The following is a 24,692-nucleotide window of genomic DNA, read 5'->3' on the forward strand; positions in this document are numbered from 1 at the left end:
CAGTGGGGACGTTAATGGGCTGATGATGATGATTCCTTATTCTATGACAGGATGTTAGTGACGCCGTAACATAAACTTTGTGGGATAATTCAGACCATTATTATGAGTTGATATCAAGTGGAATTTCCTGCCGGAATGAATGTTTTTTATAAAAATATGAGCTAAGGGGTAATCTAATAATTTCACCATGGTTCTACAAAACTTAGTATTGACATGTGTTTAGAGGGTATGGGTGCTTGCGCGGGGCTTTAATGTCGTTCCCATTTCTTTTACCTTTAGTGGTAGTTGTGGTGCCTTTATCTCTTGGCACAGTTCTAAAAACACCCGTGATACCATGTATTCATTTGAAGGCTTCTATAAACTAGGCAAAGCTAAGCCGCTAAGAGACGTAAGCTGTATTCTAGCGTTTGGAGTTCTCAGTCGGCACTAAAGACTGTATTTATCAATGTTATATTACCTTTCCGTGCTTCAGAGGGCACGTTAAGCCGTTGGTTCCGGCTATTAGCCGTAAAAACACCTCCCGCATTGGAGCAGCGTGGTGGAGTATGCTCCATTCCCCCTCCGGTAGATTGAGGGGAGGCCTGTGCCCAGCAGTGGGACATATATAGGCTGTTTATATATTACAATAGCCTTTTTCTTTGTAATCTGTATGTAGATTTCGGGGTGTAGGTAGATAGCATTTGTAAGTAAAACAATAGGTAGGTACGCGTTTTCTTGAGCAGCCATTTATTTGTAGATATCAGACAGTAAATAGTAAAATAAATATATCACATTCATCTACTTAATTCTAATATTCGGTCGTCGGTCTGTCGATATGATGTACTTAGGTAACTTCTTACATATAATATAATGTTGGTAAGTACATAGGTATTGAATTAGGGACTTATTTTAATTTAATTTAATTAATTGCTTCAATACCATCAGGTTACGCCATCAACATTGCGCCTCCTTGCTGCGCCGTGTGCGCGCCAGTTCGAACAGGGGGGTTAAAATGGCCACATCGAAGCAATTCATCTAAGAAAGCAATATTGCTATTTGGCATTTGTTTGCATTGCGCACTTACTTTTATATGCGCAAATGTCAAATTGCAATATTGCTTTCTTAGATGAACTGCTTCCAAGTGGCCATTTTAACCCCCCAGTAGTATCCTGAGTGTGTTAGCAGTCCGGTGGGACTCCCCGCTGCTGCGGCACTGGATACAGCTGCATCCTGCTATGCCCAGTGTCGCGCGAGTGTATTAACTTTAAGTTATATAAGTTATTACTAACATTAGAATATAAGTTGTTTGCTGCTAACATGTATGGATGAAGTCCGAAGTAAACAATTTGAATTTTATCTAAACAAATGGGTTCTTTTGTCATATTTATTAATCTACGAGTAGATTAACTTAAATAGTAATGTAGTATTGCCCTAAAGTTTTAAAAGAATTTGAGCTCGATTAGTACACACGCACAGAAAAACATTTTAAGAAAATCGTATAACTTTACACAGCTACAAATTCATTTGCACATCTGTTTTGCGCACTTATTCTTTGGCATTCGCCGCAGGCAATAGGCCATTGTTAGGAGTTATTTTGTTTCCTTATTGACAACAACCCTTCTTAGCATATTTAAAACAGGTTTTGAACTGCCAAACTGGTGTTTAAGGTTGACTGTATAAGGGTTGTTGTTGATTTGTAACCCTATGTATGGGCCTATTCCGCTTCCTTATAGGTATTGTCTCTCATAATAATCACAAATGAGGACCTCTTCAGTCACTGGAGAGCACGATCGTTGGCAGTGGAGTGCGAACACCACTACATGCTGAGGCGAGAGATGGTCTCCCTCCTTGATTCGGTTTTTCCCCCTGAGAAGTAAGAAATTATGGTAAGTACTTACAATGATTTTTTTTTATTTATTATTATTAAGGCCTTAAATAACATTGGTATAAATGCAATGTCCTGCAAAATTGCATAAACAATTTGACATATATATTTTATTTTATTTTATTTTATTTATTTAAAAGACGAGCACAACAGTTAACAATCATAATAGAGGATAACATCTAATATACACATACATATTGTATTAATTAATTTGTTTATTGACAGCCATGGAATATAGTAATAATTATATTTTGTAATGGTTTTAAAGTTAATACTTCTACGATCTGTCAAGAGATGGCGCTAGTAGTCATACTCGGTTGTTAAAGTTAAATAAATTCATAGTTTTCATGTTCATAAATTAACATCATTTGGTCGGTTATATATTTTATACGCTTTAAAAATAACAAATAATTTATCTTATCCTTTTTGGTCTGCTTCGGTATTTTTTATAATGTCTCAAGTCATGAAGTAAAAGGGAGGTAGATGGATATCAAAAAGGAATGTCAAAGTTTTTTGGGTGAGGAGATCATCTGGTGATAAGTGTAATGAAATTTTAAGTTGGAAATTACGGAAATAAGCCAACGCATATGAAGTTTCGTTCCGTGAAGTTTTTTTATTTAATAGTGTCATTACTACGAGAAACGGGGTAAGTCCTGTGTATTATGGTCATCGGGAAATATTAGTGCAAGTTCACAATTGTGTACCTATTATAATCGTTAGAGCCGTTGTCACAGATTTATTGTGTTGTCCTCAGCCTTCAGAAACGCCCTTACGTCACAGTCGGGTTGATGAACCGGGATTTGTTATTTAAAGAAAGTCAAATTATCTATTAGAAGTGTCTCGAAATTTCAAACGCAGCAACAGATGCGACCATAGCCTAGGGTCTTAGTGAGCAGAAACGGCTTACGCGGCAAGTCACCCAAACGGATGCGAGTTCGAATCCTGCGTGGAGATACCTTTTTATATTTTTATTTTGTTTTCATTTTATTTTGTTTTCATTGCATTTTGTTTACATTTTATTTTATTTTCATTTTATATTTTTATTTTGTTTTCATTTTATTTTGTTTTCCTTGCATTTTGTTTACATTTTATTTTATTTTGTTTTTATTTTGATTTCATTTTATTTTGTTTTCATTGTATTTTGTTTACATTTTATTTTATTTTCATTTTATTTTGTTTTGTTTTATCTTATTTTGTTTTTATTTTAATTTTATTTACCCGACTGCCTAGGAGGGTTATAATTTCCTCTTGTACTTTATGGACATTTTAGTTCTATTGGTTTTTTTGTTTTGTTTGCTTTATTTCTTTATATGTTATTAAATTAGGCATAACAGAATCTTTTGTGTCTCTGGGTTTTTTTTTATTTTGGATAACCGAAGTAAATCGCTTATTAATTTAACTGGAGCATTTATTTATTGTCGTGCTTGTGTCGAGAACCCCAGTCATCACATTGGCGCCCAACGTGGTTGATAGATAACGAAAGATTTTGTTGGTATTAAGGTAGCATGATTATTATTATATTTTGTTTTTAGTTTTCTTATCTAATATTATTCTGTCGCATACATATTGTCACGCGTGATAAATAGTTTGCTGTAGTAATTTTGATGTAGTTAGCATATCTTTACGGTGGTACACGTGCATTTTTCTATTGTATTGGCTACTTTGTTAGACACTTAGCGACTCAATTTTATCAATTTTATTTTAAGTTATTACGTTTTATACCATGGATGTTAATGATTTGTTAAAAGATGAACTCGAATTTGAATTGGCTTGCCGCAGCATTTATAACATTACTACTGTCACATTGATGAGGAAAATTCTTAGGGAAATTTTAAATCGTGAAAATGAAGGAGAATCATCTATCAAACTCTCGGTACCTTCTTCTTGCGTTGACGATCCTACATCACAAATTGACACTTGTGTCTTTAAATTAAGCGCGATCAATAAGGCTTTGGATGACGTTGCAGGTAAATCCGATCGTGTAATTATCAAACGTATGACTTCACGTTTATTACATCTACAATACCGTGTTAAACTAATTAATCCAGTAAATGAAGATATTGATCGTCATGTTCAATTACTGGAGAACATAAATAAACGTAATAGATATTAGAGCAGAGGATAAGGATGAATGGTACAGGCTAAAGGAAGAGGCCGTTAAGAATGGGAAACCTGACACAGATTGGACCCTTAGTCAGGGCACACTGTGGAAGTATTTAAGGCTTAACCAGTTTCCAGATGATAACGATTCATGGAAAATGGTGATTCCTGAAAAACTAAGACTTCAAGTTTTAAAAGAATGTCACGACGATCCACTAGCAGGCCACTTTGGAGTCAAAAAGACTGTAAACAGAGTCAGGCAGCGTTATTACTGGCCCACATTGATTAAAGATGTTAAAGAATATGTTCGGAAATGCGAAACTTGCGCCAAACACAAGGTCTCCCAACTACCACCTCCCGGACTCATGGGCAAACATAAAAATGTAACTGAACCATTTCAGATAGTCTCTATGGATTTAATGGGCCCTTTTCCACGCTCCAAATCCGGAAACACCATGCTGCTGGTAATATCATGTTGGTTCAGTAAATTTGTTTTGCTTTTTCCTTTAAGAAATGGAAAGGTATCAAATATAACAAAAATTGTCGAAGAACAGGTATTTTTAGTTTATGGCAGTCCAAAAGTAATAATATGTGACAATGGCAAACAATTTGTAGCAGGGCAATTTAAAGACTTAGTGAGAAATTACAATTCAGAAGTTTGGTATACGCCGTATTATCATCCCCAGGCAAATCCCACAGAGCGAGTAAATCGTGTGATAGGAACAACCATAGCATCATATATACAGGACAATCACAAGGAATGGGATTTACACATTCCTCACATTGGTCATGCCATCCGGACTGCCGTACATGAAGTCACAGGAAAAACTCCCTCGTATTTATTTTTTGGCCGGGAGACATCTCATCATGGAAACTCGATGATACATTTTAATAAAGATGGTGACTTAAAGCTTGATAGATCCGGATATGACAGCAGGATAGAATTCAGAAAAAATATATACAAGCAAGTAAACGAAAAGTTGAAAAAAGCTTATGAGATTAATAGTCGCAATTATAATACTCGGAGACGTGTTTGTACTTTTAATGTGGGAGATATGGTATGGAAACGGACAAAGCCATTATCTAATGCCAACAAAAACTTCATGGCAAAGTTATCTCCCAAGTTTGAAAAGGCAATTATAGCTGAGAAATTATCTTCAGACGTATACATGCTGAAGAGTTTAAAAGGAAAGAATCTCGGTAGATGGCACTCAGGTGATTTAAAACGCGTTATTTGACAGTATAAAGAATCCTGTTTGGATTCTTTTCTTTAGGAGGGGGGATATTGTAATGGTTTTAAAGTTAATACTTCTACGATCTGTCAAGAGATGGCGCTAGTAGTCATACTCGGTTGTTAAAGTTAAATAAATTCATAGTTTTCATGTTCATAAATTAACATCATTTGGTCGGTTATATATTTTATACGCTTTAAAAATAACAAATAATTTATCTTATCCTTTTTGGTCTGCTTCGGTATTTTTTATAATGTCTCAAGTCATGAAGTAAAAGGGAGGTAGATGGATATCAAAAAGGAATGTCAAAGTTTTTTGGGTGAGGAGATCATCTGGTGATAAGTGTAATGAAATTTTAAGTTGGAAATTACGGAAATAAGCCAACGCATATGAAGTTTCGTTCCGTGAAGTTTTTTTATTTAATAGTGTCATTACTACGAGAAACGGGGTAAGTCCTGTGTATTATGGTCATCGGGAAATATTAGTGCAAGTTCACAATTGTGTACCTATTATAATCGTTAGAGCCGTTGTCACAGATTTATTGTGTTGTCCTCAGCCTTCAGAAACGCCCTTACGTCACAGTCGGGTTGATGAACCGGGATTTGTTATTTAAAGAAAGTCAAATTATCTATTAGAAGTGTCTCGAAATTTCAAACGCAGCAACAGATGCGACCATAGCCTAGGGTCTTAGTGAGCAGAAACGGCTTACGCGGCAAGTCACCCAAACGGATGCGAGTTCGAATCCTGCGTGGAGATACCTTTTTATATTTTTATTTTGTTTTCATTTTATTTTGTTTTCATTGCATTTTGTTTACATTTTATTTTATTTTCATTTTATATTTTTATTTTGTTTTCATTTTATTTTGTTTTCCTTGCATTTTGTTTACATTTTATTTTATTTTGTTTTTATTTTGATTTCATTTTATTTTGTTTTCATTGTATTTTGTTTACATTTTATTTTATTTTCATTTTATTTTGTTTTGTTTTATCTTATTTTGTTTTTATTTTAATTTTATTTACCCGACTGCCTAGGAGGGTTATAATTTCCTCTTGTACTTTATGGACATTTTAGTTCTATTGGTTTTTTTGTTTTGTTTGCTTTATTTCTTTATATGTTATTAAATTAGGCATAACAGAATCTTTTGTGTCTCTGGGTTTTTTTTTATTTTGGATAACCGAAGTAAATCGCTTATTAATTTAACTGGAGCATTTATTTATTGTCGTGCTTGTGTCGAGAACCCCAGTCATCACAATTTTTATACAAGGTTTGATCTCTCAGTGGGCTTTTACGGCAAACCTGGGCGATTATTTATTTTTATTTTTTATCTAACCTTCCTTCTTTCTTTCCTTCTTTTTTTGTCTAAACTCTAAATTTTAAATATGGCGCCCAGCACGGGACTCTTGATCAAAGTTATCTAGAAATGAACAAGTAAATCGTAAAAACAAGTAAAGCTAAATATTCTCTTATTTACTGATTTCAGCACTAACCAGTGTTCAAGGTAACTCACAAGACAAGTCCTATCTGGGACCAGAATTCTTCAGTCTTTTTTAGTCTTTGCGAAAACTTATGTTGTTGGTAGACCTAGAACGACTTACATTGACCAAATTGGAGATGTCCTTAGAAAAGGTTTAGTACGATCTACTCTGAACCAGCGTGCCTGTATGCAGCGATCGATGAATGTGGAAGAAGGAAGAGAAGTGTTTTAGGATCTATGGTGGGAAATAGACGAGTATGTATGTATGTTGTTGGTTAGATCTACACTAACCTTAATTTCAGATACAGCAGAAAGCCTCCTCCTCGATTGCGCGCTAGCTGATCTATGCCGTCTAGCTTCCAACGCACTACTATTGCTCGACGTACTTGACAACCTTCTCTTTCTCACAGTAGTACCACTTTCTTCAAGGCTAGTCGATTTCTTAGCTTCCACTTTGACCAGTCTTTGCTTGGCCTGTCTCGCTGCGTTCTCTCGTATGATCTGATCGGCCCGGAGGCGCAGTATTTGTGCCGCTTCTTTGTGGTGCTTGAGAGCCGCGTCAAGGTCATTTCGGGATAACGCGAAGAGAGAAGAGTAGCCGCGAGATCTGTGTAGGAGGTTTTTAATAATAATAAAAATAATAACACTTTATTGCACACAAATTCACAAAACAACAGCACACAACAGCGTTATTAAGTGTCATTAAGAAAAAATATCCAACCAGCTGTGTCCTTTTAAGCCCTTAACTTAAGATATATTGCCAGAGATTTTACGCAGTCTCGTGTGTGTGTGTGTGTGTGTGTGTGTGTGTGTGTGCAATCTTGTGTGTGGTATGTGTGTGTATATGAGTACTAGTAGGAAAGACAGTAAGTAATGGTTAATTTGATTATTACTATAAGGGCATATAGTATGAAACTAAGAAACAAAAAATGGCGCCCAGCACGGGGCCACATATTAATGTAAATTATTTACCACTCTATTGAGATAGTCTAGTCCGTTTCGATTTAAGTATATTTTGTGTTTAGTTATAGTTGAATATAATACCTGACAGTAGCAGTGCGTCGTCGTAATCCATCGATTCCTAAAAGGCTGATCTCTCCAAATACCGAACCTTCCTTGAGAGTCGCTAGTACTTCGTTTTCATCATGTGACATAACCTGAAAAATATTTTTAATATTATAGTAAGTATAATGATACCATTCATTATGCAGGCGACTTCGATAAGTAATCAACTACGATGATGATTGTGGTGTTGCAGGAGCAGATCCAGTTTTTATATCGGGGGGGTGTTACCAGGTCACAGACAGCCTATCTCCGTAGAGAACTAGATAAAATTGCAGTGGCCACCCATGATCCCCCCTCCTGGATCCGCGCATGCGGTGTTGTGTGGTTGTTCAGTGTACATCTTAACCACGAAACCAAAGGTGCCTCATTCTGTTTAATAAAGGAACTTTTCAACAGACCTGCTTAGAGGCTGACTTAATAAGTGCACTGTAATTGCCGACGTGTCTTCATGACTGACTAAAGTCTACACCAATGAAGTTTAAGACTGATCGCAATAAGATTGATCAATTTGATCGTTAAATGTATTGCCGAGTTTTTTGTGAAGGCATAATACGTACACAGCACTCGCCAGACTTGATTATGTACATGTCGTGTCCGACGTCGCCAGCTCGCACCACCACATCGCCCGGTAAGAATGATACTGGCCGCAGTTGGAGCACCAGGTCTCGGAGGAGCGAGTCTGAGCAGTCGCGGAATAATTGCACCTGAGGGAAAGCGAGTCATAACCGAAGTTGGCCGATCAAGGTCATTACGTGAAGAAGGTTAGTATTTTACAGGTCTTCATCATCATCAATTTAAAAGCCAACGCTCTTGTCGGTGTAGCATTTAAAATACTCTCCATGCTACTTTTTTAGGGAAAAATTAGGGCAGTGGTTTCCCTCTTACAGGTCTTATATTGATTTAATTAAAACACATAATAACGGGTTCTTTCCGCGTTTAAATCTGGGATACGAGACTCCCGATATTTCGATACTGTTGCAAGTGCCATGATGATATATTGATTTAACAGGCCTATTTTCCCCAAGGATAAAGAGCTTCGATAACTATGACAAGGAACATAGGTACGTATACTTAGATCATGTCATTATTTAAGAGATTCTGGAAGGTAACTACTGTGAGGACTCGAGTTTGTAAAATAAATCATAATTTGCCTTACTTTACTCAAGGTTGACATGTGAACTGCAAGTGCAACATCGCGTTTCATATTGTACGGTAAGGAGTTCAGGATTCGGGATTCATCTGAAAATTAAACGACATTAAATATGTAACTTTAACACCTAAATAATTATTCTTTATCATTTTGCCCCACGTTGGGCGCCAGTTGAGCTGTTGACCAATACTTTACTTTCGAGACATTAATTCTTATTATAACGGCCTCTGTGGTCCAGTGGTTGAGCGTTAGACTCACGATCCGGAGGCCCCGGGCTCGAATTCCGATGGGGACATATCACAAAAATCACTTTGTGATCCCTAGTTTGGTTAGGACATTACAGGCTGATTGTCCGAAAGTAAGATCCGTGCTTCGGAAAGCACGTTAAGCCGTTGGCCCCGGTTACTATTTACTGATGTATGTGAGTAATCGTTACGTGAGCCATTTTAGGGGCCTTTGGTGGCTCAATCATAACCCCGACACCAGGGTTGATGAAGCTGGTATTCCACCTCACAACCCACACGATAAGATGAAGATTATTATAATAACTCGAATATTATAACGAAACTACAAACCGAAACATCGCTGTTGACTCCAAGTGTAGCTAAACCAGGAGGTGACTCGCCTCTGCAATGAACTCGGCATGTTTAGGCGTCGCAGGTATTCCGTGCAACCGTCCACTGTTTTACGGTATTCAGCCTAAAGTGAAATGCAATTTCTCATTACTGTTTCAAGGTCAGTCATTTGTTTACAATAGACGTGTCAGGAGTTAAGTATATTCATTCATCTAATATAATTATTAGAAGTAAGTATATAGCTTTTTACCTAAAGCTAAAACCGTAGCATAATGTTTTTATATTGTTTACACTTACGTTTCATATGTCTAATTATATTATTATTTATTATGAAAGTTTATATCGAACATTTCACGGCGCATTGGCGCTTCTGCGCTGTTAAGTCGTGAAATGTAAATAAATAGTAATAAATAAATAGTAGCAGGTCTCTGGAAATCACCACTTTCACGCATTTATTTTCTCACCTAACAATTAAAATACATTTCTGTTTCCTTCAGAATTCAGTTCAACTTGTAACTTTATGTATGTTTGTGTATTAAAGATCTTAAATTTGGTACAGTTAGTATAAGCATATTACGCATGGTAATGTTAGGACAAGTGGCGTATCATGACCGTACTTATTACAAACTTACCCTAGCTCTAGTAGCCGTGGCAATAATATCCCTTATCTGTCCGATGAGCAGAGCGAACACGAACACTCCCATCAGCCAGGCAGCAGTCATGAACAGATATTCCCCCGTGTTCTCTGGCTTTGGATTTTTTCCTGCAATTTTAGAAAGGTATTTTTAGAAAACGTTCATCAGTTTGGTAAAGACAAAGTGGCGCCCAACAAGGGGCGTTCATTTTCGTTTGTAATCTACTTAGAGTAAGTACTTAGTTATTATTGTGAAAAGCTTGCTAGTGACTTGGTCTTCTGGTGAATGACCTAGTTAATACCAAATACTTTTTACATTTGAAAATGAAAGAAGGCGCGAACTAGATGAAAAACGAGATCAACTAAAGAATAAACCACCTTCCAACATATTTTATAACTATGTCAACGGTTCCTCGCGGACATTTACCGCCAAAATAGAGTATATTAGTCACCTCAGAGTTCACCATCGAGGCTCAACTACGTAAAGCAGTAGCAGTCGCCGTTGCCGTTACGGCAAGGATGACATTATTACCAAATGCTTTGCTTATTTGTAAGGCTATAGCAGTGTATCTCGATGAAGAATTGAGTATAGCACATAGATAGATAGATAGATAGATAAAATACTTTATTGAGCACAATGGACACAAAATACAGAGATAAGGACAGCATATACAGAAAAGCACAACAGGCGGCCTTATTGCTCATGCAGCAATTTCTTCCAGGCAACCTTTGGGTACAGGAAAATTTTGTACAAGTATAATAATAGCGGGTTAGTGCATTCTAACAAAATAAATAATTAAAAGAACAACCTACATAAAATAAGTACATTTAACTACATATTTATATTATACATAAATATATAAAATTACTATATATATATATATATATATATGACTATTATACATAACTAAACAATTATACATACATATAATAACACTATGGAAAAAGGAAAGATGGTTTACATAGAAGAAGAGGAGCCAGAGTTCACAAAGTGCGCCTTTACTTGTCCTTTAAAGGACTCCAGCGATGGTGCCCGCCAGATACACTCAGGTAGCAGATTCCATAGCCGGATAGCTTGCACCGTAAACGATTTATCATAGAAATTAGAGGAGTGGGACGGGAGTTGAAGGGAAAGGTTGTTAGAGGACCGAAGGTTGCGGTCGAGTGTTGAGGAGTGAAGAACGTACACATACCGATAGAAGTAGCAGTTTTGGTAGCGAAGTAGAAGCACCGTATGTATGCGTTCCCCTCGTTATCGTATACCCAGCCATTGGACCCGAGCCCGATGTAGTCACTCATCGCATAGTACGCGCATGCGTTCAGGTGGATCAGGTAGAATATGTAGAATAACATTTTGCCGATTCGCACCTGAGGATAAAAGTTTTTATCGTGAGTATGCGTGTCGTTGCTCTTTTGTTTATTGTGTTTTTAGTTTTTTTTTTGTCTTTTGTGCCTTGGCTAAAGTCCTTAGGATACAAATCGGGATTCACTGCTTGCTGAAGACAAGGTTAAATAAAAAGAGGAACTTGGGTGGGCCGGTGTGGAATTTTGTTTGTAACCCGTGGTCAAGTTAATGCTCCATTTTTCCGACTCTGTGTACAGGAAATATTTTTTTTGTTGTAATGGAGTGATTAGCTGATACTGACCACATAAGGCGACGAAAGCACGCGATCCATAGCCTGGTGGAATTCCCAGAAGGTCTGCAGCTTCAACATCCTGGGCACTCGGAGGATCACTCTCTGTGGTCCGAAGTAGAAGTACAGCAGGTCCAGTGGAAGTAAGGAGATCATGTCGAACTGGAAAGGTAACATTATTTAATATAATATTGTCCTTCCTTAGGTAAACTTCGAAATTCCATGAAATATCTTTCTTTTTTTGGAACTTTTAAAAAGCCCTATTAAAGTATATGCTTAGGCCAGGTAATAGAATAAAAAAATATTACTATGTACGTAACGGTAATTCTCTGCCCCGTACATACTCGTATTGGGCACCGAGCTATCTTACGTAGGGGTAATCTGTCTAGTCCAAATTGCCGTAAGCCGCTATGGAGTGAGGGGGAGCGTGCGCTGACTGTCTGTGTTGACTATGGAGTGTCCAGGGTGGGAACAAGTACACATTATGGAACTTTTACGCAAAATTTCAAGTTTCTTGTCCCAACAACGTACATAGAATAAAAAACATTTTTTTTTCAAAATGCTCGTTTTCGCCTCACCTTATACTGCAACTTCCTCCTATAATTCTTCTTGGTCTCTGCTAGATCAGCCACCCAGAACCCTTCATGCAGGAACATGAGTCGCGGTTTGACCAGCGCCACATCGAGCACATAGATGACGTCACAGAAGTAGTCCATGGCCATCCATAGGGGGGTGTTGTGGGGGGTCTGATAGGGGAACGTGGCGCGGAGGGGGATGCACCACGCGTTGTAGCTGTAGCAGAATGTTACCAGGAGGAGCCAGGATATGTAGCCGCGACCTGGAGTGGTGGAGATGAAGTGAATATTTTGTTGGTGGTTATTTTCTTACACAAATATAACATAAACAGCCTATGTACGTCCCACTGCGGGGGACAGGCTTCCCCTCAATCACCCGGAGGGCGTATGCGTACGCCACCACGTTGCTCCACTGGCAGTTGGTGGAGCTATTTCAGCATGGGGTTATTTTCTTATTCGTTTTAATTATTAAAAAGGTGCGAGGACGAGGCCCGCTCTTAAAAGTTGAAATTCAGTACCTAGCAATAGGCTTTATATTTATACCCAGGCGAAGCCGGGTTGAGACACATTGAAGCAATCCGCCCAAGAAAGCAATATTATTTGACATTTGTTGACAATGCACACTTACTTTTATATGCGCAAATGTCAAGTTGCATATTGCTTTTTAGATGAATTGTTTCAATATGCCCTTTTTACCTCCCAGAATCTGATATTCTTGCATTCAAATCGTTCGACTATAATAGTATTTTATGCAACAGTTGTATAAGAAGGGTCAAAAAATGCGAGTGGCGTGAGTTGCGATGTGAGCCTTGGCGAACATCGCAATAAGAGACGCCACGAGCATTTTTTGACCTAGTTATACAACGTTGCATACAATACTTTTTCTACGACGACGTAATTTTAAATGAAACAAAAATTATACAAAGAAATATTTTATTTATAAAAATGAAGATGTAAATTTTGAATGGTATTGTGTGATATGGTAATCAATAGTTCTTCATCCATTTTTCCTTTTTATTTTATACTTTTTAGTGTTTTGAAACGAAACACAAAAATTTTCCAATTTATTTTCCAACGCGCGGGAAAATGGCGGCAAATGTAAACTTTTTTTATAGTATATCTATGGCACCAAACAAAGTAAAGGTGCCAGTTTCCAGGTCAAAAAAAAAAAAAACAACAACAATGCTTTTTTGGCGACATTATAGTACAGTTACACTTTGTAAACAATGCTTTTATAGGCCATAGAGCGTACACTTTTTCAAAGAGTTTAATTATGTATGTACTTATATTAGACTTTTTGGTTATTTAAATGCCAGATTAAAGTAGAGGAGTAGAAAAAAATATATAATAACAACAAATTTATAATTTATATTTTTATAAAGCTTAAAAACTAGATATTAATTACAATTAAAGTTAGTCAAATAGCCCGCTTCGGAGCATACCCGGCTCAAATGTACCCATCACGCTGGCCGCGTTGCCGCGTTGGATGGCTAGCGAGATGTGCTGAACCAGGTATGATCCGGAGCGGGGGTCGCGACCGCGATCTCGCAGACGTCGCCCTAGTTCTTTAACGAACTTTTTCGCTTCCTCGCACCATGGTCGACCCGTCTCCACCGCAAAAGGGACAAACGAATATTGCTGCTGCAAGTCAGCGTACTTAATTCCCTTTGTTTATATATAAATGTAGATCTATAGCAAGTACCTATTCATGGATTAATTTAAGAAACAATATCCGTCAATAACCCTTTATGACAATTGATTGGCGCCCAGGCGTGCAAATTATTGATCTATTTTTTTATTGCTTGTTCATACAGACAGACAAAGACAATGCGATAGGATGCCTTATAAACTTGTTTGGTCAGTAAGACCGATGTTAAAACTTATCAACCCTGATGCCTGCTACTGTACCAACACGTAGCCTGCGGGCCAATGCGTTCATTTCCATAATACGGAAACAAAAATCGGAACATTTCATCTTCCTAGCATTATCCTGTGTTCACGAAGTCCGTTTACCTAACCTGAGGATTTGACAGGTCCGGTTTTTTTAAAGAAAGGTCTTCCAACCAATAAAACAAGGAAAATTTTATTTTTCAGACAATAAGCTAGTTTCCAAGTAGTCAAATCAGTTACTTTTTAAATTATCTCTATTTATTTTGGAATTCAAAAAGCTTTTACAATAAAAAACATAAAAATGGAAAATACAAAGAAAAATAAAAATAAAAACAAAAAAAAATAAACAGAAAATACCTTAACTAAACATTGTAGCAGGGATCCCTGCTTAGTCAAACAGGCCCCCCTCGCCTCACCCGGCGCAAAGGTCCCCATAACACTCACCGCGTTGCCACGTTGAATGGTGATGGACAGCCTTTGCATCAGGTAGGCCTCGGACTTACTCTTTACTAAACGTCAAAACACGAAATTACTATGGTACTTATTTGTATGAAAAAGCACACTCTGACGTCATAGAAAAAGTGATAAAATGTCGGAATTATAATTACGTTTTGTAGATTAAAATTCATAAATAAGTTAAATAGAAAAAAGAAAAAGTTTTTCGTAAGTTCTAGATCTGTCTTTATTTAGTAATCAGAATATCATAATTTATCTTGAACCTAGCCGACCCAATAGGGTATTTGAATGGGTCAAAGATTAAAAAATGCAAATCTAGAAATAGAGCCGACCAAAAATCAATCTCGTTTTACTTTTCGACTTATTTTCGAATTCTATTTATGAATTAAGTAACAATGACTATGACGTTTGACCGATTTTATCGATGACGTCACAGGACAGTATTTCCATACAAACTCCAACGAAAACTTTCGTTTTGACGTTTCGTAAAAAGTATCTCAGTTGAGTAGGTTGTCAAGTAGACTATTGAGAGATGCAGCCCTACCTAATCAAACTATTAGGGCTGGTCTTACAAAAACCATAATAGGCAACTTACCCTGGGGGTCAATCGGTAGGAAGGGATCGCAACAGAAAGGCAGTCGTAAGCTGCGCCATTTTTTATCTTTGAGCGGCGATGACGGCACCGGACTTTGTGGGGTTTCCACGGGGAGTGACGACTTCTCACTGTCTGGGGAGAAGCTGCAATGACGCAAATACCTTACAAGTTAGACTGTCTAATCTAATTGTCTCATTTTTCTAGCCTATCGTGTTCCACTGCAGAGCAAAGGCCTCCTCTTCCACAGAACTTCTTTTTAAGGAACCTCATTGATTCTAACATTTGCTGGCCACATGTCAATCAAGACAGAGTTGTCATATAAATAAGTACTAATATTATCAAAGACTTCAATTACGAAAAGTAATTAGGCTTGACCTCTCATCTGCCGAGATACCAGACACAATAGACTTTACATTGTAAGCTGTGAGAAAATAATATTACACACACCGTTTTATCGCACTATCGGCCGAGTTGGATTTCTTAAGTTCTTTGAGTTCTATGTTGTGTTCTGTAGTGTCTGCTTCAAACTCGTAATCCGGTGGGGGGCTATCTGGGAACAGTGTCACCTTCTGTGGTACCAATATTATCCTGCAAATGAAAGAACATATGGAAAAAACTAGTAATATAAATCAAATGAAGCAGATTTTTGACATAGGCATTGGCAACATTGATAGTTTTAACAAAAACAAGCATATAAAATTATTTTGATGAAAATCTGCAAGTAAGTAACTATATAAATAAATACTTAAGTAAGTAAGTAATATTGCCAGAGTAAAAGTGAATTTAGGCCTATTTGTATATGAAAGTTAATTTACTTACTCAATGAAAATATTGCTTACTCTTTGACTCTCGTACATTTGGTGTCATCCTGCGTTTTGGATTTGGTATCTACAGTAGAGTCAGTTGGCGATAACCTGAATAAGTAGAATTAAAAGAAACATTTTTTTATTCCAAAAAGTGCAGTTAAAAAAGACAACATGCCACTAAAAAATTATAATGTACTTACTAACCAAAATGTAAATCTGTAAATGTGGGTTTGTAGGGTAGGCATTTATGGTGTTTACAAACGCTATCTTTTTTAAAAGTAAGTAAGTAATTTAATTTCGACGGGATGTCAAGATCATTCGCGCGGGAATCAAGGCTGTATGGTCCTCAGATCTTTGCCTGCCGCCTTATATAATTTATAAACAACAACATTGTCAGCGAGTTTCGAAATAGGAACATTTTCTAGTTAACATAGGGCGGTATTAATAAACTAATCTCAGCTTTGAGACTGCCCTCAAGATCATGTCAATGTAACAGTTCTTATATAAAATCAGGGACTTGAGCATGATTTTGAGGGCAATCTCAGCTGAGATTAGTTTATTAATACCGCCCTAAGTCATCTGGTACAGGAGCTTAACTAAGGTAGAGTCAATACAATCGATACGAGCATCTTACGTGGTATGAGCTGGTGTTGCTTCGGGTGTGCACCAGGAGCCATAGGGTCCTTTTGGCAGGGCATGCTTCGAAGGCTGATCTGAAAGCGAGGTCGGGTGGACCGTGTGCTGCAAGTAAAGAAAATTAGGCCTTATTTTTTATTTTATTTTTGGGTTTTATACTTGTAACCCATATACTGTAATAGGCTGGAAACACTGCTCACTGACTGCTTGTTATGGGGTTGCGCATCTATAGTAAGTTACTGAGGGATTTAAATGTGAGTTTAATTGGTTCTTAAATTAAAAGTGCCACTCACACAACGAACTTACTTACGAACTTACGTGTTAAGGAGTTCATTAATGAATGAGTCATTGAAATTACTAATTTATATTAGCGACTCATTAATGTTATTATAATTTATTTGTATCTCATGGATACATAAAAGATTTTGAATTATGAAAGACATATAATTTTCAAATTAATTAATGTAAATACATGAATATGAGTATACTTGTATGACTCACGCCCATAATTCTTGTCGACGTGAGTAGAGACACAATTTATCATTTACAAGGTGACATTTTGCAGGTAAGTTGACTAGGTCAATAATAAATTACTTCTATAAAATGCTAATCTAGATGTAGAAGCCGATCTAAAATCGATCTCATTTTTGTTTTAACTGATTTACGAATTTGAATTAAGAATTACAAAATAAGAATAATTGATGACGTCATACGGGTGCAAATTCCATAGAAACGTACTTTTTTTGATTCCGTAAAAAGTGTCTCATTTGGCTAGGTACTTAATTCTCTTGCATTTGTTCATTTTTGGCGAAACTATTCATGTAAAAGCTTGATGGATGCAGGTTTCTATTATTTACGTCAATTTTCCATGATTTGAATGATCTTTTTTGTTTTTTTTTTTTTTGGCCTGTGCCCATCAGTGGGACGTATATAGGCAGTTTATGTTTTTTCCATGATTAGATCAATATACAGACGATAAACCACATACCTAAGGGAATTTCTTTTAAACTTTTGCATCTAAAATAAAGACAATTTAACCAGCATATAACCTACATCATGTCCACAGAAAAGTCTTCAGTTATGGAACAGTGACAATATCGTAAAGAGTAGTCGTAAATGCCATATTACCCTTTTAATTTCGTAAATGATTTCTAAGCAATGGTGGACTGGCTTTATGTGATATTTTATCGAAATAATAAAGACTTAAGTACTTAACCGTTTTTCTTATATGGATACGATACCATCGCTAAATTCGGCCATCACACTAATATCTAGAATATAATTCTGTAAGTATAATACTACTAATAGTATAATAACAGCCTCCATGGTTTAGTGGTTAGAGCGTTAGGCTCACGATTTGGAGGTCCGGGTTCGATTCCCGATGGGGACATTGTCGAAATCACTTTGTGAGACTGTCCTTTGTTTGGTGAGGACTTTTCAGGCTTGAATCACCTGATTGTCCGAAAAAGTAAGATGATTCCGTGCTTCGGAAAGCACGTTAAGCCGTTGGTCCTGGCTATTAGCCGTAAAAACACCTCCACCAACCCGCAGTGGAGCAGCGTGGTGGAATATGCTCCATACCCCCTCCGGTTGATTGAGGGGAGGCCTGTGCCCAGCATTGGGACGTATATAGGCTGTTTATGTTATGTTATGTTAGTATAATACTTACAAAGTGAGTCAAATTCACTAAATTAGAGGGGTACTTAGGTTATCCCTTTAATTGTTAAGGTACCTATACGTTAATACGGAGGTATTTCGCAACATTTTAAAACAACAAAGTATATATATTTATTTATTAACTTACATACATACATTTTTTAAGTTTTATCTCTCTCTCTCTCTCTCTCTCTCTCTCTCTCTCTCTCTCTCTCTCTCTCTCTCTCTCTAATGTTGTTGTTGTCGTCTAAGATGGGTATATATAAGTACTTGTCCATTGTTTTACAAAAAAGATTCCTAGAATTAGAAAACTATCAGTTTATGAAAAGGGTATGGTACCATCCGGTCAAGTGGTTAATGCCATACGCGAAAAATCTACAATAAGTCACGACCAAAAAGTAAGGTGTACCTAGAAATACTTTAGGTACTTTGAATACCAAGCTTACGTTCTAAATCCGTAAATCCGATGTGTGGTTATGGACCACAACTGGGCAAAGGCCTTCGTTTAATTTTACAACGACTCTAACAACTTTAAGAAACAATTATACTTTTGTCGTATTTACTGATGCCCAACTCTACAGACAGACCATGCATAATTATTAGCACATAAATTATTTGTCATGTCAATGGCCATTACAGAGTACTTTGTTGTGAAAAGCGAAAGGTTATGACGTCAGCAATTGACCGGAAAACGGTAAAAGATAAGTATATGTATAATATTAGTGCTACTTCTTCCACATTCAAAAAAGGAACATAATAAAAAGTTTCACAATCGATCGTTTCTAAACCGTACTTAGGTAGTGTTTTTGTGGTAGCTTATTGTAGGTTTGCCACATGGCATTAACTACTTGACTGGACAAATGGATAGTGCTGAGGGCACACCCCGGACACTTCATACAAACAACCTCGTTTTACACAGACACTACACATTGATATTAACATACGCGCGCATCTGTGTGTGCGACACCATAAGATGCTGAGGGTACAAAAGAGAAAAGGGAGGTTAAAATGGCCACATCTAAGCAATTGATCTAAAAAAGAAATATTGCTGTTTGACATTTGTTTACATTGCGCACTTACTTTCAAATGCGCAAATTTCAAATTGCAATATTGCTTTTCTAGATGAATTGCTTCGATGTGGCCTTTTGAACTCCTTAGGCCCGAGGTTGCCCAGTAGGGCGCGAACCTCGGGTCAAGGCCGAAAGAATTAATCGACTCTAGTGGGCCGATAGCGACAAACGTTGAATGAGGGAAATCTTCGACCACGTCATTGGGGCATATTGTGAGCTGATTAACCTGGTCACGTCTATACAAATTCAAAAACCGAACTGCCTTCGAGATGTAAGACTAGTGATTAAAAAAAAGCGCGTTGAAGTCCGGGTACCATGGATGTGCCTCTGTCTATCGCAATTAGGAATATACTCGTGAGCTTATGTTTATGAATGTATAATCGTTTCTATCATGCCTTTTGTAATTCATAAGCTATCTTTTACGTAAGTCAATAAAAGGGTGGAAGAATTTGCCATGACCGTTACACTTTTTGCGACGATCGCAGTATCTATGATCAAACAGTTCTACATAAATATGTTTAGTGTTGCCCACTGTACTAATCCATTAAAAGTTTATTACAGTCATTGCGAACTGTTGTTCAATCGTGTTTTGTAGTCTCGCTGCCCATATCAAATGAACGATTGCTACGTGCGCCATAGAAAGCAAGAACGATGAGGGTGTTCGGTATTCAAATCACAGACCGACGGAGGCTAATGGCCACGAAGTGCGACCTCGCGTTCTGATTTTAAAAATATTCGTAAAATCGAATGTTGATTTTTTTTAATTTTAAGGCGATGCGCTTGAATTCCATGCAGCGTTGGTCTATTTTTAAATGCTAAAGATAATATTGAACATGTTGACAAGGCTTGTAAAGACGTGTAAAAAATGTACTTACTTAATATTTGTTCATTTTGTGATGGATTTACCTCTGATTACCCCAATTGGGATGTAGTCGTGAACTTATGTTGAGCTTTAAATGTATTTGTCCTAATAAGCGTCGTTATTTGCTCGTGCGAGGCAGCCAATCAGCTCGCGACACCAAACACTTCAGGTCCCCGATACCGACCCCGCCGGCGTGGTCGACGATTTCCCTCATTCAGCGCTTATCGCTATCGACCCACTAGGGTCGATTAATTCTTTCAAATATTTTTCCTCTCAGACGACGCCCTGAGCCGAGGTTCGCGCCCAACTGGGCACCCTCAGGCCTGTTGTCTTAAACGTTGTACCGGGTGAGAGCCTTCAGCGCTCCCCATTTGTCCGGCCAAGTAGTTAATGCCATCTGCGGCAAATCTACAATAAGTCACGTCAAAATTAAGATAGTGCTCGTGCGAGTAACTGCTAATAAGCTCAGCAGTAAGACACTTTTCAAAAGTGGTAAACTAAAATAAGTGTAAGTGTAAGTAAGGTTCTTCTATAGTATGGGTTGTGATTACCAACCTCATCAACCCTGGTGTCAGGATTATTATTGACCCGCTAAAAGCTCCTGACATGGCCCATGTACCGATTATTCACTTACATCAGTAAGTAGCACCGGGACCAACGGCTTAATGTGCCTTCCGAAGCACGAATCATTTTACTTTCAGACAATCAGATGATCAGCCTGTAATGTCCTAACCAAACTAGGGATCTCAAAGTGATTTTTGTGATATGTTCCCACCGGGATTCGAACCCGGGACCTCCGGATCGTGAGCCCAACGTTGAACTACTGGACCACAGAGGCCGTTTAATATTAATAAGGTAAAGTAGTTGGATACATAGGTCTGTTTACCTATTACGGCCCACTGTAGGTAGACGATACTGAATTAAAGACGGGCGCGGTAAATGAGTCCCACAATTAATTACTAAGTGTACAAGGCGACGGATAACTTAGGTAATGGAACAAACATTAATTAGTCTTGAAATGACGGTCATTTTTCAAACAATTACACTGAAGGCCGGAACTTTTTGGGTGGAACGTTTTACTCACGGTAATAGTAGGTATTGCTTGCTTTTAAGCGTTTGGTAATGAATAGCTACCAATGACCTTAATTTCCTAATTATTAAGCTTTCAATGCACTCAACTATAAAATATTTTTTGACGTGACTTATTATTTATTATTTATTTATTTATTTATTTATTGTACATTTATCGCAAATTGGCCGAACAATGGGAGCTTTCCAGACTAAGTTCCTCCAAGAATATATATGGCCCTGTACAGATTTATCTTCGTTTAACCTTCTAATTTTATGGATAACATACATATATGCATCTTTTCTTTTTGACGACCCTTGTTAATCGTTATTACACCCAGGCACAACACATCTTCCACCCATTATTATTCTGATCAATATAAACTGAAGCAAATATAGGTAGCTACATAATTATATACGCATCAGACCCAAATATCAAGCAACAATTACATTTATATATGCCTCAGCCATTACATTACATTTTTGAATAATTATGTAGTTATCCTAAGCTGTGAGAAAATAGGTAATTATCACGTTAATTTCTGAATAGCCCCATCTATTTTTTTTTTGGGAAACGTATCCTTGAAAGTCCCTAATTGGGAAGCGTTGAAGGCTCCGCAAATGATTGTAATATGAAATTAGTATAATACGGCCCTCGTTTTATTGTAGTGAGCTAATTTAATAGAGGGCGTAAATACGTATAAGTTTTATAGTAGTTACTATATAAGTAGGTAAGTACCAAATAAATAGTAGTTTATTGTAAGGGAACACTGCTCATTAGACGTTTTGCTACTTAGACTTTCTGATAGAAAGGATTTTTTGAACAATTAAAAAGCTTATAACTATTATTCTTAATTTAAACTTGAAATATTTGAATTGGTGTTTATGGTAATCGTATTATGAGCAGGAAAACGTACTGTAATTTATCTAATAAGTTTAAGGGTAGAGAGTGGGTCGGTATTGGGCTGGTTTTCCCTTCGTGGGTTGGAAGGTCAGACAGGCAGTTGCTTCTGTAGAAGATCGGACCTGTCAAGTCTTCAGGTTAAGTGAGCAGACCCCATGAAAACAGGATATCGCTAGGAATGTGATGAAGTCTAAGGGTAGAGCTCAGGGAACTAACTCAAACTCAAAGAAAGTGCTCTGCTGTCTTAAAAAGTCTTAAAAATACCTGCGCATAATTATTTTTGCTAAGATCTTAAATAAGACCGTGAAAGATTCAATGAAATTATAATAGTAATAAATAACTACCTACTACACTGAAACTATTTTTTACTACGATATAACAGGCACTTTTATTTCCATTTATAAGTCGCGTGATGTGGAGTAATAGAGCTGTCACTAAAATAGTACTTTTTAAATAAAGCACCCATCACGTGGTTTAATGTTGACAAAACATTACTGATGTGCACTTCACCTAGACATACTGAACCCATTCTGTGTATTCACTCTAAACTATTATGTTGAAACCTAATCCACTTACTGACTTCAGCAGATACGTAATCGACTTTATTTTAAAAGATTGCATCGTATTTCATTGTATTATTTACATACCAAAAGCAAAGAACTTTCACAACTGATTGATGCTATTTGGCGGAAAACACTTATGAAAATCACTCACCACATCAACTTTAGTTTCCATTTTCATTTCATCAAAGTATTTTCGGTGTTTACTTAGCAATAATAAACTAATAAAGCAGATGATATTATTGTTCCGTTGCCTTACGTATGAACTTAAAAAAAATACAATCCTTTTATTTGAACTAACTATTTGGCGGTAAAAATTTAGGAATTTCGTTCGGAATTTTCCGACGCGCGCTGTCTGGGCGGTTGTTTCGCCGACTGTGGCGGCTGCGGTGGCGTACATCGGTAGATACAAGTACAATAGTAGATAAATAGCAATAGCTAGAATTGCGGCAATAAAGCTGGCCGCTAGTCGAACAACAACTAAAAAAATATTAGCCTATTTGAGGCGGGAAATTGGAACCAATTACGCGGGAAAATATATCCAGTTTGGAGTTTCAATTTGAGAAAACTATTTGATTTAATTTAGACAGACGAGAGTACTGAAATGTTTTCCATCTTTGTTTATTAAGTTCTTTTGTTTTTCTTTGTTAGTTTGATGTGGTGGATCTTTGGGAGGGATTTGTCGTACAGTAAATCATAAAAGTCGAATAAATAAATAAAAAGAGTTTATTTCGGACATGATCCATATAGGTTTGTAACAAACAACAAATTAACTACAAACAACATAAATTATGTGGATTGAGGGAATAGCCGCAATAAAAAGGATTCTTACTACGACACCTGGATAAGTTGGTAAAGATTTTTATTTTAAAGGAGTTCCAATGTAGAGTTGCCGAACTTCTGTTAGGTGTGCAATAAGTACCTAAGTTTCAACGTCCCTTAAACTTAAATGAAAATGAGCGCGTCGAATGCATGCTTTTTAAAATAAAAATCACGTTCAATTCCGTCATCAAAATAGCTACTTAGGTACCTTTATCATGGATCCAAAATATATTTAAAACCTTAGTGAAGATTGTTCTTATTTCATTCTATAATATTCAGTTGTAGGTACGTTTGTTTTCAAAATTAAGGTAGGTTTTATTAAATGAAAGATGTTTCGTAAGGTTGTTATTATAAAAATCTCAAAAATAGAGTTAGGTAAGTAATTATAAAAAATATCACACGAAACGAAAGTGGAACACAGGAAGAATAAACATCGTTTCATAAATTATACTGCGCAGCTGGTTTTGGGGGAACCGTGATGTGGACACGGCAACAGTTTGGCAAATATATCGATTGGAATGTTGTTTGTGCTCGTTTCCTACTTTACACGCTTATAGTGCTAGTTTGCCCTAATTAAATACACACATCTATGTATTGTACATATTATCCACTTGTTTTCACCAATTCAATACACAATTACCTAATGAACGACTATTATACTTACATTATTAGGTTTACTTCATTACTTCGTCTAAATTAAGATTAATTGTCATTCAAAGTAATAAACTAAATGAATATTTTATAGCTAAACTCACCCCTTTTAGTATCCTTAGCTTATCAAACAGCATTGTGAAGTTAATTTAGATGAAAAATTCTGTAAAATGTACTTTCGACTTCATTAATTTCCATATTGGCTTTACTGGGAAAAAAGAAATCGGAAACCTTCAATATCTACTATCACTTGTCAATTTTATTGCCCTGAAAGATTTATATCCTACTTATTTTGAAAGGTTCGGAAGATCACTTATTGCTTTTGAATTGGAATACTTCTCATTTAAGTCGGATAGTAATGTACTGGATGGCAAGTAAATATTGATAGTTATGGTGACGTCACAGACCGAGC

At 36.8% G+C, this 24,692-nt stretch overlaps 1 protein-coding gene across 2 annotated transcripts; it reads right to left on the minus strand.

Annotated features, from left to right (window-relative positions):
* Positions 1–712: 712 nt before the first annotated feature.
* LOC126381836 (cyclic nucleotide-gated cation channel beta-1-like) lies at positions 713–24,551 on the minus strand. Of its 2 annotated transcripts, none has more exons than XM_050031350.1 (15): positions 24,385–24,551; positions 16,686–16,792; positions 16,085–16,159; positions 15,693–15,833; positions 15,246–15,388; positions 12,308–12,567; positions 11,742–11,891; positions 11,289–11,463; positions 10,094–10,224; positions 9,462–9,585; positions 8,893–8,975; positions 8,294–8,440; positions 7,716–7,828; positions 6,963–7,278; positions 713–1,845 (listed from the first exon to the last, which is right to left on the minus strand). In XM_050031350.1, the coding sequence occupies exons 1-15, from the start codon at positions 24,415–24,417 to the stop codon at positions 1,750–1,752; spliced, it is 2,094 nt and encodes a 697-aa protein (XP_049887307.1). In that variant the 5' UTR covers positions 24,418–24,551; the 3' UTR covers positions 713–1,749. The 2 variants fall into 2 exon arrangements, with proteins under 2 accessions (XP_049887307.1, XP_049887316.1); XM_050031359.1 differs by lacking the exon at positions 24,385–24,551 and adding an exon at positions 22,962–23,171.
* Between the last annotated feature and the right edge of the window lie 141 nt (positions 24,552–24,692).

This window comes from Pectinophora gossypiella, chromosome 1, assembly GCF_024362695.1.
Source record: "Pectinophora gossypiella chromosome 1, ilPecGoss1.1, whole genome shotgun sequence".
In the NCBI taxonomy this organism is placed as follows: Eukaryota; Metazoa; Arthropoda; class Insecta; order Lepidoptera; family Gelechiidae; genus Pectinophora; species Pectinophora gossypiella.

Coding starts and splice junctions, on each gene's coding strand:
- LOC126381836 (XM_050031350.1), bottom strand. CDS start 24,417: ATGCTGTTTGATAAGCTAAGGATACTAAAAGGG. Junction 15,389..15,692: donor GCCGATAGTGCGATAAAACG/GTGTGTGTAATA, acceptor GCGTCATTGCAG/CTTCTCCCCAGACAGTGAGA. Junction 1,846..6,962: donor CTGCTGTATCTGAAATTAAG/GTTAGTGTAGAT, acceptor CTTACTTCTCAG/GGGGAAAAACCGAATCAAGG.